Raw genomic sequence first — 22655 nt, 5'->3', positions numbered from 1 at the left:
ATAGCTGAGTTTTAGTCTCGACTTGCCGACTTGTAGATTTCATGACGTCTGTCGTCCATCGCGTCATATTCTGGGGACGTAATATGTTATGTTTCCTTCCATTCGCTGTTCTATTTCTCTCTTGTGATCAACATGACAAGCAGTATGTGTTTGAGTGTGTGTGCTCGTTGGTGCCGGCTCTCTCAACAAAAACAGAAGTCAAACTAGCAATCGTTAAAAACCCAGTCCCTCCGACCAGCACTGCTATGTTCAGGCTATGCTCATGTGAAGTTACAGGCGTGCTCGGTACACGCGCCCTTATCTGTACATCATTGACTACGATTGTTCTCTGGACAAGCTGTTTAATGCATTTTGCGAGTATTTCTAGCTCCTCTGCGGCGCAGTAGGCCCAAAAGACGATGAAGGTGTCCAAGATCTCAGGAGAAGCGTGTGTAACCCCTAGGTATTCAGTCAAATCCGTGAAAGAGGCTATTCTGTCTCAGAACAGATAATGTCACCAAAAAACTCACCGTTACAAATCACAGTGAAACTCAAAACTTTATTAATGATGCTTCACACTTGATAACTTGATACAGAGTGATGATACGTTGAAACTGAAAAGAAAACAGAGGACAACGGTAAGTCACTGTCACGCAAGCAAAACGATCACGAGCATCGATAAAAGAAATATACGCGTAAATAAGGTTCAAAATTCAATGACTAAATGCTTACAACAACTGTGGTAACTACAGGAAAATAAGGATCACTATCAAAATGCCTGGTTCATTTTTCTGATTCATAAGATCTGTTACGTCATCAATCAATCGAATAACATCGCTTGATTTTCTCCCTTTAATAAAACCGACTTGATCTTCTGAAATAATATCAGTAATGACAGATGCGAGGCGAATTGCTAAACACTTTGCAAATATTTTATAGTCAGTATTTGTTAGCGAAATTGGTCTCCAATTAATTAGGCTGTCCCGTGGTAAATCTTTTCCTTTGTGGAGTAAGGAAATAACTGCTCTTTTTTGTGTAGTCGACATCTCACCGACTTGAAAGGATGTTTGTAGAGAATTGAAAACCATCGTCTTTAGGCTCGGCCAAAAAAACTGTACGAAGCTAGCTGTAAGCCCGTCCAAACCTGGCGATGATCCGTTCCTTAATAACTGTAATGCTCTGCCAATTTCGTCAATAGTAAATTCACGGTCCATGTCAACTTTCTGTTCTTGTGTTAACTGTGGAATATTTAATCCATCAACTTCACGTTCAGCTTTATTTTCGTCAAAATCAATATTTTTTCCAAATACATCGTGGTAAAATTAATTTTGTTTGCTCTTTCATTATTTCTTCTTGTGATGTAATCATATTCCCGGAATCATCCATTAATTTGTCCATTATCTTAACGTTTGCTCTTACCTTTTCAAGATTCAAGAAGTAGCGAGTGTTTTTCTCACCCTGTTCAATAAATCTTTCTCGAGATCTTACTTGTGCACTCTTTGCTTCTTGAATATTGAATATTTCAAGTTTGTGCTTTAAATTTTCTCTTTGTGTTAACAAATCCTGATTTTTTGTATCAATTGACAATTTCTTATCTGTTTCGTTAAGTTGCTTTTGCAACATAGATTTATTATCAATGTTTTGCTTATGTTTATTTTTACTAAATCGTATGCAGAATTCCCTTATCTGAATTTTACAGAAATCCCATTTGTCGTGGGGGTTGTCCTCGGAATGATCATTCATATATTGTTCCAAAAACACATTCATTTTGTCAACAAACTCAGAATCACGCAAAAGGCTGTCATTAAATTTCCAATACGAAGGACCTCTTACTATATGTGTTAAATTATAATACATAATTACCATTCTGTGGTCGGTTTGTGCAACTGATTGTATTTTACAATTATTAGAACGGTTCAATACGGCATCACATGCTAAAATATAATCGAGTCTCCTCGCAATAAAAGGTGTCTTGCGAGACCACGTAAACTCTTTATCTTCTGCATGAAACAAACGCCATACATCATTCAAACCTTGTTCATTCAATAAACTCTTAAAATTATTTACGTCTATTTCACAATGTTTTCCTCCACTTATAATGTCCAAATTATTGTCCAACAAACTATTTTTCTCACATCGTTTTTTTCATTCATATAATTCATGAGAAACTTATAAAATGTTCTTCTTTCATTAACAGTTGTGGGACTGTAAACATTGATAATATACAGAATTTCATCATCCAAGTGAACCTTAAGTTCCTGTACTCTTTTAGATTTCTCAACACACTTAACATCATACGGAAAATTCTTTCGGACCAAAATCATTTGGCCCAGGCTGTGGTTCGTTGCAGATGAATAAAATAATTTCCCTCCCCATTCTCTTTCCCATTGATCAACATCTGCCTCTGTAACATACGTCTCTTGTAAACAAATTATATCAAATTGTTGTTTTCTCAAATTGTAAAAAAAGATGCTTTCCGTTTTGCTCTATTTCGCAAACCGTGGATGTTTACTGTAGAAATCGATAAGGCCGCCATGGCTAAAAATAACTTACATATACTTGAATCGTGTATCGTGCTCGACAGTCCGTGGGGCATAGCGAGGTCAGAGGCCGAACAGTTCTACATGATGCACGAGGCAGTGTCATCCCCACACACTATCATCCGTGTTATGATCTCTATCAAGGTCAAGGCCAAGTGTGACGTCATGTGCGGTGTCTACCACTGTGTTGTCAAGGCGTGTTATTGTCGCTGAAACGTTTTCCATACCTGGGGACACGCGGTTTCTCTTGCCAGGGGTCATGGACCTTGACCTCGGAAAAGGTAAGGTGGACTGGTGTGTACGCGGCCCGCTGGTGCGTGTGTAACCTGTCGGGGGGTGTTGTAGGGGTGTCAGGGGAATGGCGGCAGGTGCGCCGCTGGAGTTTTCTGTGGTGCTGTTGTGGTTGAGAGCTCCGTCGTTCTCGTCAGGGGACTTGTTGGATACTTGGGTAGTCCCCGTGGCTGGAACAGTACTGTGCAGTGTGGCCCCTTCTTCCTCATCCTTGCTGAGCGGTGTGCACGTGGGGTCTCCCCGTTTGTGACCGGATTTCCCACATTCTTGGCACACTACGTCATTGTGACACTGGGCAGAGGTGTGTCCGGCCCGGAGGCAACGTCCACATGGAGCCTGTTGTTGTTGCTGTTTTTTAGCGGCCTTCTGCTCGAAGTGGAACACTGATGCGGTGAATGTGCCGATGGGGATTCTCTCTGGAAACGGCTTGTCGGGTACCTCGACATAGATGAAGCGTCTGCCAGTTATCCAGCGGGTGAGTCCTCCCTTTTTTATCTCTGGCCCTTTCCATGAAGAGGTCGGAACGGGGTTTCCCTCCGAGTTTTTGAATCACTGCCGTGATGTCAGTATTTTTGAGAGATATTGGGATGTTCCCTATCGTGACTTTTGTAGTTTTCACCTCTCTCTCCCCATCTCTCGTCATCACTACAAACAGGTTTTTGTCACACGGGGTGACCGTCACTCCGCGTAACGTAAACCCAGAGAGTAGTAGTTTCATTCGGGCGTCGTTAGTTGGTGTTGAACTTTTTATTGTGATGTATATATATGTATAGATTACAACACGAGTGGTTTTTTTATATGGATTGTATTTCAGTCAAGACCCAGCGGATGAATATCATAGGGATCCACGAGCCTGTGGCGAGTGAGACCTGAGAGAGAGAGAGAGAGAGAGAGAGAGAGAGAGAGAGAGAGAGAGAGAGTATAGATAGAGAGAGTATAGATAGAGAGAGGGGCTGCAGGGTTAACTGAAAAGTATTGAAATTTACACAAAGTGGTACCGAACCTTTTTGTTTTTAAATAGCGATATCGACACATGGCACATTTGAGACGTAGTGATAATGACACGCGTGCCTAGCGCCTGTCAATTGCGCTTCATGTCCATAGCACTGCTTGTTTTCTTCATAATGCCTATAACGCCACGAAAATGGATCAACAGGCACGTAGTACAATTGAGACGTCCTAATAACGGATTCGTCCTGCCTGTCCTCTCCCCCCACACCCTTCTACATGCATAATACAAGAGTACGAACAGATGACATTGATAAAGAAATGCCTCTTCCCTAATTTTGAATCATAACCAAAGAACATAAGTTCAGATTTAAAGAACTCCATACTATAACAAGCAAATACGTAACTGTCCTAGAACGTAAGTGTTCTCGCTAATTCAAGAGTTCCCGAATGGAAACAGCTTAACAATTTCAGTTAACAAAGCTTAAAATTGTTTTGACTTTGATGTTGCTTCTACTGTCGCAGTACACTGCACTGAATATAAAGGGATTCATATACCCGAAAATTGATTTTTCAAAGCCGATTTTACTTATAATGTTATGTGCTTGCTGTTTATTTGTGTGTTTTGTTTTTATCATTCAAACGGGAACTATATAAACTGAATATAGACTTCTCCCCCACTAACTCCAGCAACATCCCAAGCGTGATAAGTGCAACTCTTTCCTGTCAAACACATTAGTTTGTACCGCTTTCCTCCTTTTCTTGAATTACGGGGAGAGTCCATTATTTATCGGAGACCATAATGCAGAGTGATTTTCTTAAACATTTAACACGCCGTCAGTCCTATGTCAACACATTTGAGTAGACCATACAAATATAAACAGTGTGTGTCCTTACACAGTTAAGTAATGGGATTCAATAAATATTATACTCGTACACTTCAACATTGTTAATGTCACTTTCCAGACCTTGCGTTTCCATCTCAACAAAGGGGAGTTTGTCCAGCTTGGCATCGACCAGAAGGCAGCACAGTATGCGAACCCCAAATATACACGACGAGGTGGTCTTGTCATGTCACAACACCCCATGCAGGTCAACACATTGTATGAGGTAACACACACACACACACACACACACACACACACACACACACACACACACACCTAACACACTAACACACACACACTAACACACACAAACACACACACACACACACTAACACACTAACACACACTAACACACACACACACACACACACACACACACACACACACACACACACACACACACACACACACACGTACGTACACACGTTTCTATTCCCCTTGCCGAAAGCTTACTTTAGACTCCAGAGATTCGATTCTTTTTTAGCTCAGTATAGAACATTTTGTACTGTTCCTGAGATCAAACCTTACCTTTTGTTCAATATTGACAGACATAAGATTCATGATGATAAGGTTTAGGTTAGGGATCTCTGAAATTGCCGTTCACACTCATCGTTACAAAAAAGTTTATGATGTTAATAATTACATGTGTCCCTTTTGTAAAGATAAACTGGAAAATGAAGTTCATTTTGTTCTTGTCTGTCCATACTTCCATAAATTGAGAGAAAAATTCATCCCATTGAAATATTACAGGCAACCATGTGCTTTTCGACTCAGCCTTCTTTTAGCTTCAATACATGAAAAAACTGTACGTGATTTATGTTTGTATTTGTATAAAGCATTTAAGATGCGAGAAACACTGTTATCGTAATTTCGTATGTTGATGTTTGCATTGATGTATCTGTTATCCACTTTTGAGAAAAATATGCACTGTTTTGAGTCTACTGAATGTAAAAATGATTCAATGTTTTTGCTTTTGTTCACACCCCTTCACTAGGGGCAATGGCCTATGTGAATAAACCATCCGAATCCGAATCTCTCTCTCTCTCTGTCTCTCTCTCTCTGTGTCTCTCTCTGTCTCTGTCTCTCTGTCTCTGTCTCTCTGTCTCTGTCTCTGTCTCTGTCTCTGTCTCTCTCTCTCTCTCTCTCTGTCTCTCTCTCTCTCTCTCTCTCTCTGTATTTAGTTGATATCGTCGTTAAAGTTTTCGGCGCATTTACATAGGTCGAGGTCCAGATATTTTTGGACAGCAGTGAACAAGTAGAGGAGCCACTATATGTGGGAGTTGTGACGTCATCACCAGACAGCCTGCCACTGCCAGGCATCGAGCTTTTTGACTACACTGTCTGCAGTAGTGATCCTTTCTCTCTGCAAGCTGTGATTGTCTGCAGTGGTTGTATCTGTGACCGTGGTGTTCTGGTGAGTTACGTTCATTACCATTCTTGCTGTCGATCGCAGGGGTTCGACCACACCGATGTGCAATGCAACTGTAGAACTGTACAGAATTCTAGCAAGGGAGGGAACTGATCACTCATGTCGTTACAGTGTTGTCTATCATTCAGGGAAGCTTTTGAAACGGCCCCTTATTGGTGTTATTGCTTGTAAGGGGTTTACTTACCGTTTGATACGGCCCCCCAGGTTGTGTTTTTATTGGGTGGTTAAAGGCTGACATTGTCCTATTTAATTACTTCCAGGGCTTTTCCCATCGTTGCGGGGATGTATAAATTAAGCTTCCTGCAAAGTTTTAGCTTTGAAGTCCTTACCAATTACGAGAAATAATTAATTCTTTATTGCTATGTTCTCCAGGACTTGGGCTATTTTTAGACCGTCAACACAGACAGTACAGCGTCGCCAATCCCCGCGTGAAGGAAATCGCTCACCTTCCACGTGAAAAACGTAGTGATATTGACACGCCAGATTGGCGCGGTAGCGTAGTGTGCTCAGCAGGAAAGCGCGCTTTTCTGTATTCTTGTTAACTTCGCAATTTCCGGGAAACCGGCACGGTTGGCCTAGTGGTAAGGCGTCTGCCCCGTGATCGGGAGGTCGTGGGTTCGAACCCCGGCCGGGTCATACCTAAGACTTTAAAATTGGCAATCTAGTGGCTGCCCCGCATGGCGTCTGGCATTATGGGGTTAGTGCTAGGACTGTTTGGTCCGGTGTCAGAATAATGTGACTGGGTGAAACATGAAACCTGTGCTGCGACTTCTGTCTTGTGTGTGGCGCACGTTATATGTCAAAGCAGCACCGCCCTGATATGGCCCTTCGTGGTCGTCTGGGCGTTAAGCAAACAAACAAACAAAATTTCCAGGAAACATCCACTTTCACTTTGAGACTGTTTTGTTTACATTCGACACTATCAAAACCACTTTGCAATACTGAAATAATTTGTTTCTGTGTTCGAAAGCTACAGCTAATCGTTATTATATCCCCTTATGTACAGTTTTATAACATTATTGGCACATGTAAACAATAGGAATTAATTAATGAACGCTACGAAAAGGGCAGCCTTTAAAGGTTAAAAGTCGAAATTTGTGGATAGAAATTGAGTTTGATTGTTCTGTTGTCATAAATTGGCAGCATTCAGCAAAACTCGTTATAACAAAGCTAATTATTCTACAGTGGAACCCTTATAAGACCCCCTCAATTTTTTGTAAAGACTAAACCCACTTTAAGACCCTTTGTTTTCAGCTTTCTGTTAATAACATGTCACTTTACCTCCATAATAAGAAACCCTTTTTTTAAGACCTGATTTTATGAGATATTTCTTGGTCTTTAATGGGGGTTGCACTGTACAGTCAGCAGTTTGTACTGTACTATTTCTGTGATCTACAATCTAAGATTGTGTTTAGTTAGTATTTTAATTGTGGGACACTGCAATCTGTTGTGTCACACATGTATTTCTCTTGATGGCTTGGTGAATGCTACCTTTGGTAACTGACTATGAGACAATGTGTGAGTTGGTACTGAGATGTTGAAATTTAGCTGGTTCACTTTCTTCAATTCTTTTATGGCGGAAGAACTTTAAATTGAAAAGTCCTTATTGTCAGTGAAAAACAAAATCCAGACAATGACAGAACAACATGGAACAGTTTGCTACATCACCACATTCAGCCAATGAGGTTTACAGTCGTAATACATTCATGTTTTTTTGTGGTTTTTTTTACCATTGTGCATGTAATATTATTGTCATACATAGCCAAGATGTACTGCCATGCAGCAAATACATTGCAAAATCCTTAATCATATGGATCAGTCAATCTCAAACCAGTCCTTTCTCTCTCAAATCTGAAAGCATTCTCTCCAGACATTTTTACAAAAAAAGGGGTTGCAATACAAGGGAAGGGAATGGGTACATTATTGACAACCATGGCAAATTACATCATAATTATAAGCTGTACATTCACAATAGCAAACCCAACAGCTTTTTCACCTGATTACCATTCAAAGCCCATTATCAATCACAATTAGAAGGGGAGAGTGTGTATAGGGGGAGGGTACATTTTAAACCAAGTCCTTTCTCTGTAGGGGGCACGTACATCATTGCAGTAGGGGGAGGGTACATTAATTACAACCAGAACCTCCATTGGAAACCATATCACCTGTCACTCAATACGGCGGGGAGGGGGGGGGAGTAAAAATGTACGGAACCACAGCATATCCAACAACACTCAAGTAAAGCCTTCTTTCTTCTACCAACGTCAAACTGTCTTGCTGATTTTTGATTGTCCAACCCCCACCCCGTTCACAGTGTATGGTTACTCCTCGTGAACCCTAAAACAAGACATCAAACAAGCTTACAACCACTAGATAGTATCCTCTCTAATTCTGACCTACAGCACATAGATGGACAAACTAAGTCGGCTAAATGATTGTAAATCTACTTTGGAATCTGTTTTGGAAGGGACGGTCAAAGCTACTCCCATGCTGAAATTCACAGATATATTGTATACAAATCAAAATCTAGCAGATCAAACACGATCACATATATACAACACATCTGTTCCTGTTGCTATGATGCTCATTTTGACAAAAGTGTGTGTGGGGGGGGGGGGCTAGTCGGGGGGGGGGGGGGGGGGGGGGGGGGGCGCGCACACTGTCACAAACATAAAGAGCTTCAAATTCACTTTTGTATACTGTTCAAAAAAAGAAACGCATAGCTTGTAATATTTGGTTAATTTAGTTATATGGCTACAAGGATATCCACCAAACTTCAGAAAATGTTTATCTGGTCGTCGACCTTTCGTCCATTGCCACAAGTGACTCTCTGCACGTGACGCATGCGTTATCAGTGGCTACAATGTCAAAATTGCTCATTTGGCATGACCACTCGTCATGCTTCAGTGTAATCTCGTGAAACTCGGGGAATATTGAGCTCTCACCATGTCTTCCAAAACCCATAAAAGCGGATTGTTCGCCACAAAGAAATCAGACGACAATTTAGCGACGAAAGATGGCCCGATTGAGCAGAGAAGACCGCCAAATTGCATTGGGTCGTTTACAAGCAGGCCAAAGTCAAAGTGCAATCGCCAGGCACTTCCACGTGTCCCAGAGCACCATCAGTAGACTGTGGGTCAGGTTTCAAGCCACTGGCTCCGTTGCTGACTTGCCACGAGCGGGAAGACCAAGGGCGACAACTGCTGCTCACGACCGCTTCATACGGCTCCGCCACCTCCGGAATCGTTTCCTGTCGGCCTCATCTTCTGTCCAGGCTCTCCCCGGGCCACACCGATTATCGGACCAGACCGTGCGGAACCGCCTGCATGAAGCTGGTTTGAGAGCTCGCAGACCTCACAGAGGAGCTGTCCTCACCCGCCGCCATCGCCAGAACCGAGTGCAGTGGGGCAACCAGCACCTTCGCTGGACCGTCCGGAATCACTGGAGACACGTGTGGTTCAGCGACGAGTCCTACTTCCTGCTCCAGCGACATGATGGTCGGAGGAGGGTCTACCGGAGAGTAAACGAACGTTACGCGCCCAACTGTGTGGATGAGGCACCCGTTCATGGTGGTGGAGGCGTCATGGTGTGGGGGGCGATCAATACCGCTGGAAGGAGCACCCTGGTGCACGTCCAAGGGCGCATAACTGCCCAGCGATACGTGGAGGAAATTCTGCGCCCACACGCCCTTCCTCTTCTGGCTGACCAGGATGCCATATTCCAGCAGGACAACGCTCGCCCGCACACAGCACGACTCACCACCCAGTTCCTCACCGACCACCATGTCCAGGTGCTTCCCTGGCCATCCATGTCGCCAGACATGAACCCGATAGAACACCTCTGGGATGAATTGGACAGACGTGTGCGCAGGCGAGAAGAAGCGCCGGCAAATCACCGCGATCTATTGCAGGCACTTCAGGAGGAGTGGGACACCATCCCACAGCAAGATATCCGGCATCTGATCCAGTCCATGCCCAGAAGGTGCCGGGCAGTTGTTGCTGCTCAAGGCAGTCACACCCCCTACTGACTTGACAGCCTCGGTACCCAATCGTATTGATTGACTGATTGATTTGAAGATGCAAATGAACTGTGTGTGCATTCAACTGTGTCCATACCAAATTTCAAACAAATAATCTAAATATTGGATTTTCTGTTAATTTTTTCGAAAAATAAAACAAATTTGGCAAGTAGCAACTATGCGTTTCTTTTTTTGAACAGTATATATTCATAAATAAACACACCTCCTGTCCAAAACAGAAACAAAACATGTGACTTATTGTACTGACAACAATCACATTCACAAAAGATAGCATCTTCTCAATTTGTATAAGCATACGAGTACTTTGCTTAAATTAAAGTAGTAGGGTTGCTGAAGCCTTCTAGCATCACAGACAATATTATGCAATGCATTAGTTGGAGGTTTGAACCAAGGACCACTGTATACTACCCATCATAAAAAATCTAGGCAGATTCTTTTGAGTGCAGTTATATGACTGTCATTAGAAGAACAATGAAATTTGTATCCAAAACAGTCAGTTTTGCTATCGCACGCCAAACGGTGTAGGTGCACATGTCATTCTTCTCAGAAGCCATAGAAGGCGGAAATTGATATTCAGGGTGTGTGTGTTGCAGGTTCCATTGTATAGACACTACTAAGTCATGTACAATTGTAACAATCCATTGCACGCAAGGCAATAACTGATTGAGTGATTCACTCAAACAAGCAACTTGTCACATGGGTGATAGATTACATTTGAACTGCCAATGTTCAAACATCACTCTCAGTCTCACCCTTTCTGAAAATATCTTTCAGCAAAAAGTCTTCACAAGAAAGTTATTAGGCAGTTATGGTGGGTAGTATGGACAAAAACTCCAAAATAGGCCTGTGCATGTATAACAACAACACCAAGAAGAAATATTATTTTATGACATTGAAACCTTAAATTCAGAAAAAAACCAAAATATTCATTATTATAATAAGGTCTGTGTCGTGGACAGGTATAGAAATAGTACTGAGACAATGAAAGGAACTTGGCTGAGTCGGCGTCGACTTAGATTAGATGTCAGCATCAACATAGCTGGAGTCAAAACGCCCAATCAGCGCCTACTCAGCCAAGTTCCTTTCACACCTACAGTTTCAGTATTTGTATGTCCACCTACAACAAACACACTCAGGCCAACATGCTTGTAAACCTATTGCCTATGACACCATATTCCATAAACTAACCTTTCTTGTTTATGACTCTAGATTTTAGAACATTAAAGGGTTGTCAAATAGTTGCGATTCAATTGTAACAATCTATTGCAGGCAGTCACTGATTCACTTATACAAACACAAGGTCTTCACAAGAAAGTTGTTAGGCAGCTGATGGTTCTCTGCCGTAGTGCATGCCTGAAATTCCCAAAAAGTTTGAACGGAGAAAAAGACGCTGTTTGATGCTGTCCATCATTTTTTCAAGCCACAGTTTGAAGGTCGCAACTGCCAGTAGTGCCATGTTGACAGCCAAAAGCAGCAGCAAATAATGCCGCTTCGAACCGTCTGAGTCTGACCGCTGCATAAAAACGACGAATCCAATGGAAGAAGTCAAGTCGAATCATTATGTCGGTCCATAAGTCTATTGGCTGCAAGCAGGAGTATCTCCACTGACTCCCAGCAGGTTAGCGCGGAGTTGAGAATCGTTGGTACACCCTTCTGCAGTGCCTTGTTCTGATCCCGGTAGCGTTGTTGTTGCAGATATGTAAAAACAACAAAGAGCAATACTTACAATAGTGCAAATTTTATCAAAAGATTTATCACGGATGTTACCCTTTCAACAACCCCACCATATGGTCAACAAAACTACAATATGTAACAATTCATAGTGAATTCTAAGTACTGTTGCTGAACAAGCATAAAGTAGAGTAACATAGTAGAATTTTCTTTTCTTCATCAAAAGTGTCCATATATCCACACACACAAAATTAATGTTCAAATGTTATTGTACAAAATTGGCTCTGTCCTCTTGAAGGTGAACCTTTCTCTATTTGTTGGTTTAAATAGTTTTATTCAGATAATTAAAAATAACAATTCCGCATTCAATCAATGAATAGCCTTCGAATAGAAATGAACCTTTTTGGTTACTGTATATTAATGCAAATGTAACGGTACAGGTCTTAAATGTGGAGATTTACATTATTGCTGGGTCATGCCTTACAATAGAAATGAACCTTTAGGGTCACTGTATATTTATGCACAACAAATTAGACAAGCTTATGAACATCTACTTGTTCTATGTCTTCTTACCTTCTAGTTCTAGAGAAGAGTCAAACTTCAGGACGGTGCCAAACGTAGACTTGATCTGTGTCCGAAAGTCTTTAATGGAAAACCAGGAAAACCTTCCTGAGGAGTCTGGCACTGGGAACCCTTTGTGAGGTGGCGGTGGCGGGAACTTGTGACTAAGCATACCTGTAAAATATAACCACTTATTACAATCATCAATAGATATTTTCAAGAAATAACTTTGACAGGATCTGTATGTGCCCTGGGCCAGTCACGCTCTTAATACTTACAGTGAGACGAAGAAAGACACACCGCAACCACTGAATACTAGCAACAACAAGTGATTTGCTCCCATGTGTATTTCATGCAGTGTTCGCTTGATATATATTTGTATGCCCTATTTATTGAAAGTATGCACATCAGAGTTCATAATTTGCTGCGAGAAGGATTGCTGGCCTACAGTGATAGCTAACAACATGCTTAGGCTTGATATCATGTTTGGAAAAACAGGCATGGCACCCCCAAACACTTACTGTGTCTGTGAGCTTGTCTTATGTTGACATTACAGAAGCAGTGAATGTGCAGGAGCACTTGACCCTTGAACACCAAACAGGTGGAAACTAATGCAATTTAATTTTAACTGTGAATAGCATGAGTGAACAAAACATTATCGTTTTATACTGAACGCACCTTTAGTAACAGTATGGCCTGCAAATGCAGTGGAGAGGTTATTCTGAGGTATCGTCTTCCCATGAATTGCCATGTTCAGCAGATGTAAATGCGCTCTGCTGCTGGTGCAAAGAGGGTGATGCAGGCTTGCCTAAAACAAACAAACAAACAAATAATTTACAATAACATAACATAGAGCAAAATGAAACACATTGGTATGAATCATGATGTTATATATAATTATATATATAATAAGTTATTTCTCACACAAGTACTGAAGTAGCATAGGCTAAAGTTAGTAATTGGAACCATTTTTTTTCTTTTTAAGATGACATTGTTGCCTACAGTCACAGCTACAGTACTCGGGGAAGGTATCGCTTATCTGGGTGCAAATCAAGGTCGATCAGTGCCACACAAATGTATTTTACAATCCTACTTAAAACAAAAGCTATCATGCAATGTGTAGTTCTATGGACACATACACTAATACAGTGTTGTGTAAATGTCAGGCAGCTGCTTCACTCACGCATACCAACACCAAACCTACCCCCAATCCCAAAAGTGCAAAACACGATAAAAAAAAAAAAGAAAACAACGAAAAAATAGCAGTCATTTCTACACTGAATCAGTGCTACCCAGGTCACACTCACAGATACGATAGGTTTATCCACAACACAGACAAATTAATCTCCTCCACCGCCACCACCTTCCTCAACCAAAACAAAAAGGAAAAAAACAAAACGAACAGAAAAGCAGCAATTTTTTACTGAATCAGTGAATGAGTGTGTACAATTTTAAAATAAAATGTACCTTGGTCACTGATACGATACGTTTATCCATAACACAGTAGGCTGTATCAATGTCGAATTCAAAGACGAATTGAACCCACCCACCCATCCAAACCTCGAACAAAACAACACAAATCAGAAACCAAAACCGAACGAAAAGCAGCCATTTGCATTTCTACACTGCAAGTGGGTAACTAGGTCACCGATACGATACGTTTATCCAAAACACAGTAGGCTGTATCAATCTCGAATTCAAAGAGGAATAGGTGTAAACTACACATTAAAACAATATTAACATGGAATGAGGTCGATTGTTAGTCTTTTACGATCGTCTGACTGACTGATTGTTTGATTTGTACGTCCTCTTAGCACCAATTGACCTATCTTGGGACAGGTAGGGTTCATATGCTAAATGGGGGGACAGGTAGGGTTCATATGCTAAATGGGGGGACAGGTAGGGTTCATATGCTAAATGGGGGGACAGGTAGGTTCATATGCTAAATGGGGGGACAGGTAGGTTCATATGCTAAATGGGGGGACAGGTAGGGTTCATATGCTAAATGGGGGGACAGATAGGGTTCATATGCTAAATGGGGGGACAGGTAGGGTTCATATGCTAAATGGGGGGACAGGTAGGGTTCATATGCTAAATGGGGGGACAGATAGGGTTCATATGCTAAATGGGGGGACAGGTAGGGTTCATATGCTAAATGGGGGGACAGGTAGGGTTCATATGCTTCTTCTTCTTCTTCTTCTGCGTTCGATGTTGGTGGCCGTGCTAGATCCTCAGACCAGTGGCTGCCAGGAAGTCCGCAGTCTTGCGCAGTTCGTCGGCAGGACCCCAGAGTTTGGCTCCAACACTGGTCTCTTCTTGCCAGAACTTCTGGCGTATTGTCTCTAGATGGGGGCAGTTCTGGAGAATGTGCTCCGGAGTTTGCTCTTCCGAGCCACATTCACAGTGTGCGTCATCCGCAAGGCCCAGTCTCTTGAGGTGTTTCTTCAGTCCACAGTGCCCTGTCCTTAGACGGAAAATGGTGGTTTGGCTTCTCCGGTCTAGTTTGTTGATGGGGTCTTCCTGTGGGTTGTAGTCTCCGTTTCTCTTTTTCCAGTTTTCTTTCTTCTTCCGTTGTAGAAGAGTCTTGGCTTCTTTGTATGAGGTGGAGTTGTGTGGTTGGGGAAGTCTCGCACCTCCTTTTGCCAGCCTGTCCGCTTCTTCATTGCCGGCAATGCCGACATGAGCCGGTATCCACTGGAGCACCACCTTGTTGTGTTGAGACAGGGTGCTGAGGCAGTTGTCGAGTTGCCTGGTGGGGAGGTCAGTGGGGCCAGACAGAAGGGACTGGAGGGCGGACAGGGAGTCAGTGAGGAGGACGATGTTTTGCCGACTGTGGTCTTCCCCTGCTGCGTGCTCTGCTGCAGTGATGAGGGCGTGGAGCTCGGCCCTGTAGTTCGAGCTCAGGTCACCAGCTGGGACGGAGAGGGAGGTGGTGGTCCCGTTTGGGCGACGGATGTAGACGCCACTGCCTCCATTCCTTACGGCGTTCTCTGAGGAGCCGTCTGTGTAGACGTGAGTCCAGGTGCAATGTGGGTAGCGGTCCTGAATCATCTCCATGGCGAGGGCCTTCTGGACATGTGGTGACTGTTCGCCCTTTGCTGTCAGTCCTGGTACATCTGTTCTGACTTCATGGAAGCTCTTGCGTGGGGCCCAGACGTCTGAGACGAGTGTCTCACAGCAGTTGGGGTCAGCTTCCAGAGCTTCAGCATACTCCGTTTGGAGGTCCTTGACCTGATGTTTGAGGCTCTTTCGTTTCAGCCTGTTCTTGGTGCCCTTGTTGAGATTTTGGTGAAGTGGGTGAGTGGTCAGTCTCTTCATCTTCTCTCCCTGGAGGACAGCTTTGTACTCTCGTCTGTCCTCGAGTGGTTCCAGGTCTGCTGTTTTCTCCATTTCTTGGATGGGTGTACTTTTCATGGCACCGAGGATGATCCTTAGCCCCATGTTCTGGACTTTGTCCAGCTTTCCTTTGTTGGTTTTGGAGGCAGTGGTCCATGTTGAGGAGGCGTATTCCATGACCGGTCTGACAGCGCCTGTGTAGACCTGTTTCAGAATGCCAGAGTTTGCGCCCCACTGGGTTCCTGCCAATTTCTTCATGAGCGAAAGCTTCTTCATCGCTCTTCCTTCTGTCGCTTCAATCTGCGGCCTCCACGTCAGACGTGTGTCCAGGGTGACTCCCAGAAACGTTGGCGTGTCGACCTGTGGGACTGCTTGGTCTTTCAGTTTCAGCAGGACCTTTTCCTTGGAGGTGGAGAGTGAGAAGAGAGTGCTGACCGTCTTGGTAGTGTTCAGCTGTAATGCCCAGTGTTCTGACCAGCTGGACACGCTATTGATGGTGTTCTGGATACGGTGTGTTGCTGTGGAGGTGTGTTCTTCTGCACACCAGACTGCAAAGTCATCCGCATGCAGGGTGTTCGAGACATGTTTTGGCACCGTTGTTGTGATGTCATTTATGTAGACGAGGAAGAGGGTAGGGGAGATCACTCCGCCTTGTGGGACACCCTCTCTCAGCTTCACGAGGTTGCTGGTCGTCCCGTCTACCATCACTCTTGCTGTTCTATTGAAGAGGAAATCACTCAGCCACTTGAACATCTTGCCATGGACGCCCGCATGCAAAAGCTTCAGTAGCAGCCCTTCCTTCCAGACTGTGTCGAAGGCCCGGGACAGATCAAAGAACACTGCCAGGACCTTCTTTTTCTCTTGGAAGGCATCTTCAATCTCCTGCGTCAAGAGGGCAAGCTGGTCTTTGGTGCTGCGATGTTGCCGGTAGCCTGTTTGGGTGGGTGCAAGGAAAGATCTGGACTCAAGAAGCGACAACAGTCTCTTGTTCACGATCCTTTCCAGAAGCTTTCCAACGCAACTGAGTAGGCTGATGGGTCGATAGCTGGATGGGTCACGCTTATCCTTTCCTTTCTTCGGGATGGGTCTTATAAGGGCGACTTTCCAACTCGTAGGCACAGTGCCTGTCGACCAGCTCTGGTTGTAGATGGACAGAAGGAATCGCTTTGCACCAGGGCCGAGGTGCTTCAACATGTCGTTGGAGATGCCATCAGGGCCTGGGGCCTTCTTCTGCTTCAGCTTTCTCAGTGCTTCTTCCAGCTCACGGAGGATCAGACGTTCGGTCATGCATGGGTCCAAATCAGTACTTGCTGTGTTGTGAAGTGCAGCTCGAGTCTGGCTTCTGACATCCTTCAGTCTGTCAGCAGGGACCGTCACTGTACTATCCGCCTCAAAAGCTTTGGCGAAGACATTTGCGGCTGTTTTGCCTGTGACATCTCCGGTGTTAGTGTGGAGGGTGACCTTCCTCCTCCCAGAGTTGTCCTCGTTCAGTGTCTTGGTCAGCTGCCATAGCTTTTGAGTGTCTTTCTCCATGTTTAAGGAGGCCGTTTTCTCTCTCCAGCTGTTCTGGGTTTGGCGCTGCTTTTCTTTGTCAAAGTCTGTCCTTATCTGCGAGTGTCGCGCCACATTTTCAGGTGTGGGGTCCTTCTCCATGTTTTCTCTCGCTTCGCTCAGCTTCTTGTGCAACTCTTCCAGGGCGTTGTTCCAGTACGGTTTGTAGTCACGCCGCCTGCCTCTTGGAATGGACTTTTTCGCTGCCTGGAGTATGGCGGAGTTGAACATGGAGGCGTTCCTGTCGACACTGTGCCTATCGAAGGTGATGGACTTTGTGTAGAGGTCAGTGAGTTGGCTGAAGAGCATCCAGTTGGCTTTCTTGTAGTTCCAACTGGGCGGCAATTTCCCTGTGCTGGGGATGACCTGCTTGGCAATGGTCAGGATTGTGGGTCTGTGGTCGCTGCCTCCAAGTTGCTCGCTGACCTCTCTCTTCGTGATCTTGTGCACGTTGTCAGTTCCTATGGCAAGATCAGGTGTGCTGGTCTTCTTCCACACTCTGGAATAGAAGGTTGGGGGATCATCAGGCTTGTTGACAAGGACCAGCTGGTTTTCGATGAGCCAGTCTTCCACTTCTTCGCCTTTTGCATCCAGACTTGGATAACCCCAGCTGGGGGAGTGGCTGTTGAAGTCGCCAACTACAATCCAGTCTTCAGTGCCAGGTCGAAGACAGTGAAGTTGCATCATCTTGTTGGGCGGACTGTAGAGGTTGCAAATGGTCAGGTTTCTTTCTGGGAGAATGAGCTTCACGGTGATGAATTCCATGTCAGCATCTTCTGATCTTTGCACCTCTATGGAAGACAGGTTGGTTTTTACCAGAGTTAGGACTCCACCTTTTGGTCTGTTTTCCCGGTCAAATCGATGTGTTTCATATCCTCTTACAGAGAATCTATGGGAGCTGTTGAGATGGGTCTCTTGGATGCAACATATGTCTATTTGTTGTGATTTGAGGAACTGTTGCAGTTCAAGTTTCTTCTGTCGCACCCCTTCTGCATTCCAATGCATGATGCGAAGTTGTTGACCGGTAGCTCTATTCTGCCCTCCCCCGGTCAAAGGAAGAGGGTCAGAACCGCAGTCAGTCGCTGAAGTTGGACCTCCTTGAGGCTGGAGGCCCGGCGCCGTCCTACCCTGGCTGCGGGACACCAGGACGACACCACATCGATCCAAGGATAATTGTACGGCCATATTATCGTGGGAGCGTAGACAGCCGATTTTCTCCCCACGCCAAGTTGGCTGCTGTCTTCCGTCTTCGGTGGTTGAGGTTCTTACTCAGGGTTGCCTCCTCCCCAAGAGTAGCTGCCTTGCTGGGCTGTCGAGTCCACTCTACCCGGGTTTGACGTCGAAGTTTTCCTTCTTGTAGCCTTTGCCTTTCCCAAGGCGCACACAAGGCAGTGCGGGTTTTGAAATCGGAGTTGTCCTTCTCCTAGATGAGCGACCATCCAAGGTTAACGAGCCCCATCTGCCCGAAGCAGCTGGTTTTAAGGCGCCAGTGACCCGCCTGCATCCCTTCTCCTGTTAGTCGAAGACAGGGCCCGCCACGTGAAGGCCAGGAGCTGGATTTGACTGTCAGAGGTGTTTGGAGACACGAAGCCATTTGGAGCATTTCTTGGGAAGTAGGCACTTATCTCTACTTCCACCCCGGCATAACAGTCCTTGGGCCCCGGTTCATATGCTAAATGGGGGGACAGGTAGGGTTCATATGCTAAATGGGGGGACAGGTAGGGTTCATATGCTAAATGGGGGGACAGGTAGGCTAGGGTTCATATGCTAAATGGGGGGACAGAACACTAGACACACATGCAAACAAATAGGCTCCAAGCCAGCTAGGCCTACCGTGCACCCCCCTCAGGATCCAGCTTCAGTAGGCTAGATATATTCATTGGGGTCTACTGAACACGTTTTGACAAGTTCGCCACGAAAAAACTCATTCCCACTACTACTTATGCCCCTTTGTTTAAGGGTACCCCCTCGAACGCTAAATTTATCTGTGAAATCACAACAATGCACACCTGCAATGAATGAACAGAGAACCCTTTTTTTAAATCAAAACAGTTAAGTTGATCATTAATCTTGTAAAAAATACCTATTACAGTGTTCAGTGTTTGATAGGTTGGCTGTAGTGATGCTTGATAGGCGCGAACCCTCATTTTCACAGTACGCAAAGCTTGTCAACTTTGATGAGTAAAAGGTTTCAACAAATTTGGGTTCTCTGTTTCCTTTTTTAGAAACTACAATGCCTTTTGATAATTTCAAGCCACATTTGGAATTCCTGAGAGGATTTGTTGCGACACCAGATGAGATATTTCTCCCCTACCCCCTAAACGTGAAATTGTAGGAAAATGTCAAAAAACATTTTTCTTCAAATATTCATGATAACTTCTCACTGTCTTAAAATCAAATAACAAAAGTAATCACATTGACGACCAAAACAGTTCATTTATCCATCTTTTAACAGAATTACAACATTATTATTGTCTTTTCAAGACTGAAATGTAAAAAATAAAACAAAATGTTCAGATATAGACATCTATTCTAACTGTCTCTTACATATAGTGCTCTTGCTTCATAGTTTCCATATACAAGGTAGATTAACATAAGAAAGACAATCTAAGAACTAATGTTTCTTCAGGTAAGAGCAGAATGTTTGCTCATAATGCAAATGTCTCATGAATCAATTTTAGCTTTATAGAAATAACATGAAAAAGTCTTTGCAAAGAACTCTGTTAACTTTTTCTTTCAAACACACACACACACACACACACACACACACACACACACACACACACACACACACACACACACACGATCAATCTTAGACTGTTTTAAGAGCAAGAAAGTCAAGTTCACAGGACAAGTTAGTCCGATTCACAGCCAGATTCAGATTCAAGTGAATCGTCCAGTCCATTATGGAACAGTGGTGCCTCCGCCTCTGCTTCATCGTGGACCTCACTGAGCAGGCTATGAATAACTCTGTGGGAGAACCAACTCTTCATTTTCTTCAGTCCACAGAGGCTCAAGGATTCCATTCTAACTGTCCCTTACATATAATGCTCTTGCTTCATAGTTTCCATATTAAAGATAAATGAACATAAGATTTAGAAACACAATCTAAGAAATGTAAAAGACAATCTCTTCATGTAAGTGCAGAATGTTTGCTCATAATGCAAATGTCTCATGAATCAATTTCAGCTTTATAGAAATAACATGAAAAAGTCATTGCACAGAATTTCAAAGAAAAGTTGTGCCTCTTCCTCCTTCTCTCCTTCCTTGTGAACCTCTTTGAGCAGGCTATCAATAATTGTCTGTGAGAGAACCAACTCTTCATTTTCTTCAGTCCAAAGAGGCTTAACAATTCCATTGTTCAGCATCCTTCTATGACCATCAGCGGGGTTGGGAATCTCTGGGAGTGGCAGGTGAGTGCGCTTCCATGTGGCTGTCTGGTAGTTGGCCCTTCTTGCATGTTGTTTGAGGCTTTTGTGGCAGGGCAGAAATGTGAGCAATGTGATTTCTCCTAGCCGGCCAGCATAATGCAAGAGAATGAAGAACACGTCGCTCTCTGGGCTCTTTATTTGATGGTCTTTTGATCAACATATGAGGGTATGACAGTGCCGCCTCAACTTTAACAAAAAGCCGGATATTGTTTTGAGTGGAAACCAGTGCTGGCCCCCCCTGCTGAGTCAAGCTGCTTCTGCGCAAATGTGGCGAGGTCAATGTTCAGATCCGCTCGAATGACTCCACCTGAGTCATGTTTCTCCACCAGCATCTGGCGTACTGCATCGACACTGTGACACCGTAGATTGAGCATTTGAACTTCTACAGCACATCCAGCAGCTCTTTGTTCATCTCCCATGATTCTCCCATTCTTCTGAACGTTTTCACAAACTTGGGTTTCTGCTGCAGGATTTTGACCGGATACCTTTTTCTTTCCTTTCCATTGAAGGCGCTGACTGTGAGTCACAGCCAGTAAAGGCGAGGAGAGAAAGCAAGACAGAACAGTGAGGTCGCGGGAGTTCTTCTGCAAGGGTAGCGATGTTGAGCAAACGTTTCCTATTTGCTTTGCCCGTGTCAAAGAGCAATGTGATTTCTCCTAGTTGGCCATCATAATGCAAGAGAATGAAGAACACGTCGCTGTCTGGGCTCTTTGTTTGATGGTCTTCTAGCCTTTCTGAAAGGCTCAGGTACCAACAAGGCAGTTTCGACAGATCTGCTTGCAAGTCTGTGAGTTCTTGCAAAGACAACAGATTTCGTCTGGAGCACAGATGAGGGGTTCTGGAGACAGCATGAAGAGACCGGGTGACTGGGCAGCCTTCTTGTCAAATGACGGGAAAAAAGTCGCAATTCATAAGATTTCTGTTGGAGGTTTGGAGCAGGGATGCCATGGCAGACAAACTCAAAGGCAGGAATGTTGTTCTGGTCAGCGAGGGCAAGGCATACACGCTCACGTCATCTGGTGGCATCAAGACAGAAAGGTAACTACTGAATGATCTCACATCCAGCCAAGAAGAAACGGACTCAAGAATCATCGTGTACTGCCAGTGTGGCCTTCAAAAAGGCTACAAGACCATCAAAGTAAAGAGTCCATACAGCGACGTGTTCTTCATTCTCTTGCATTATGCTGGCCAGCTAGGAAAAATCACATTGCTCTTTGACACGGGCAAAACAAATAGGTAACGTTTGCTCATTATTGCTGCCCTTGCAGAAGAACTCCCGCGACCTCACTGTTCCGTCTTGCTTTCTCTCCTCGCCTTTACTGGCTGTGACTCAGTCAGCGCCTTCTATGCCACAAAAGCCCCAAACAACATGCAAGAAGGGCCAACTACCAGACAGCCACATGGAAGCGCGCTCACCTGCCACTCCCAGAGATTCCCAATTAAGCCTCTTTGGACTGAAGAAAATGAAGAGTTGGTTCTTTCACAGACAATTGTTGATAGCTTGCTCACCGAGGTTCACGAGGAAGGATAGAAGGAGAAGGAGGCAACACTGTTCCTTAATGGACTGGACGATTCACTTGAATATGAATCTGACTGTGAATCGGACGAACTTGTCCTTTCTTGCTCCAAAAACAGTCTTAAGATTGTGTGTGTGCGTGTGCGTGTGTGTGTGCGCGTGTGTGTGTGTGTGCGCGTGCGCGCGTGCGTATATGTGTGTGTGTGTGTGTGTGTGTGAAAGAAAAGTTGACAGAGTTTTTTGCAATGACTTTTTCATGGTAATTCTATAAAGCTAAAATTGATTCATGAGACATTTGCATTTATGACTAAAATTCTGCACTTACATGAAGAAACATTAGTTCTTAGATTGTCTTTCTTATGTTAATCTACCTTGTATATGGAAACTATGAAGCAAGAGCACTATATGTAAGAGACAGTTAGAATTGATGTCTATATCTGAACATTTTGTTTTATTTTTTACATTTTAGTCTTAAA

At 44.0% G+C, this 22655-nt stretch overlaps 1 protein-coding gene across 1 annotated transcript in view; it reads left to right on the top strand.

The window, feature by feature from the left end:
- LOC138947475 (zinc finger HIT domain-containing protein 2-like) overlaps positions 1-22655 on the top strand; it is a 227274-nt gene that overhangs the window by 53088 nt on the left and 151531 nt on the right. Inside the window, exons 3-4 of the mRNA XM_070318953.1 lie at positions 4725-4868; positions 5865-6059. Of these exons, the coding sequence (XP_070175054.1) occupies positions 4725-4868; positions 5865-6059 (339 nt within the window). The remainder of the gene's footprint in view (positions 1-4724; positions 4869-5864; positions 6060-22655) is intronic.

This window comes from Littorina saxatilis, linkage group LG14 (genome assembly GCF_037325665.1).
Source record: "Littorina saxatilis isolate snail1 linkage group LG14, US_GU_Lsax_2.0, whole genome shotgun sequence".
NCBI lineage: Eukaryota > Metazoa > Mollusca > Gastropoda > Littorinimorpha > Littorinidae > Littorina > Littorina saxatilis.
This window is presented reverse-complemented; position numbering and strand designations above follow the sequence as displayed.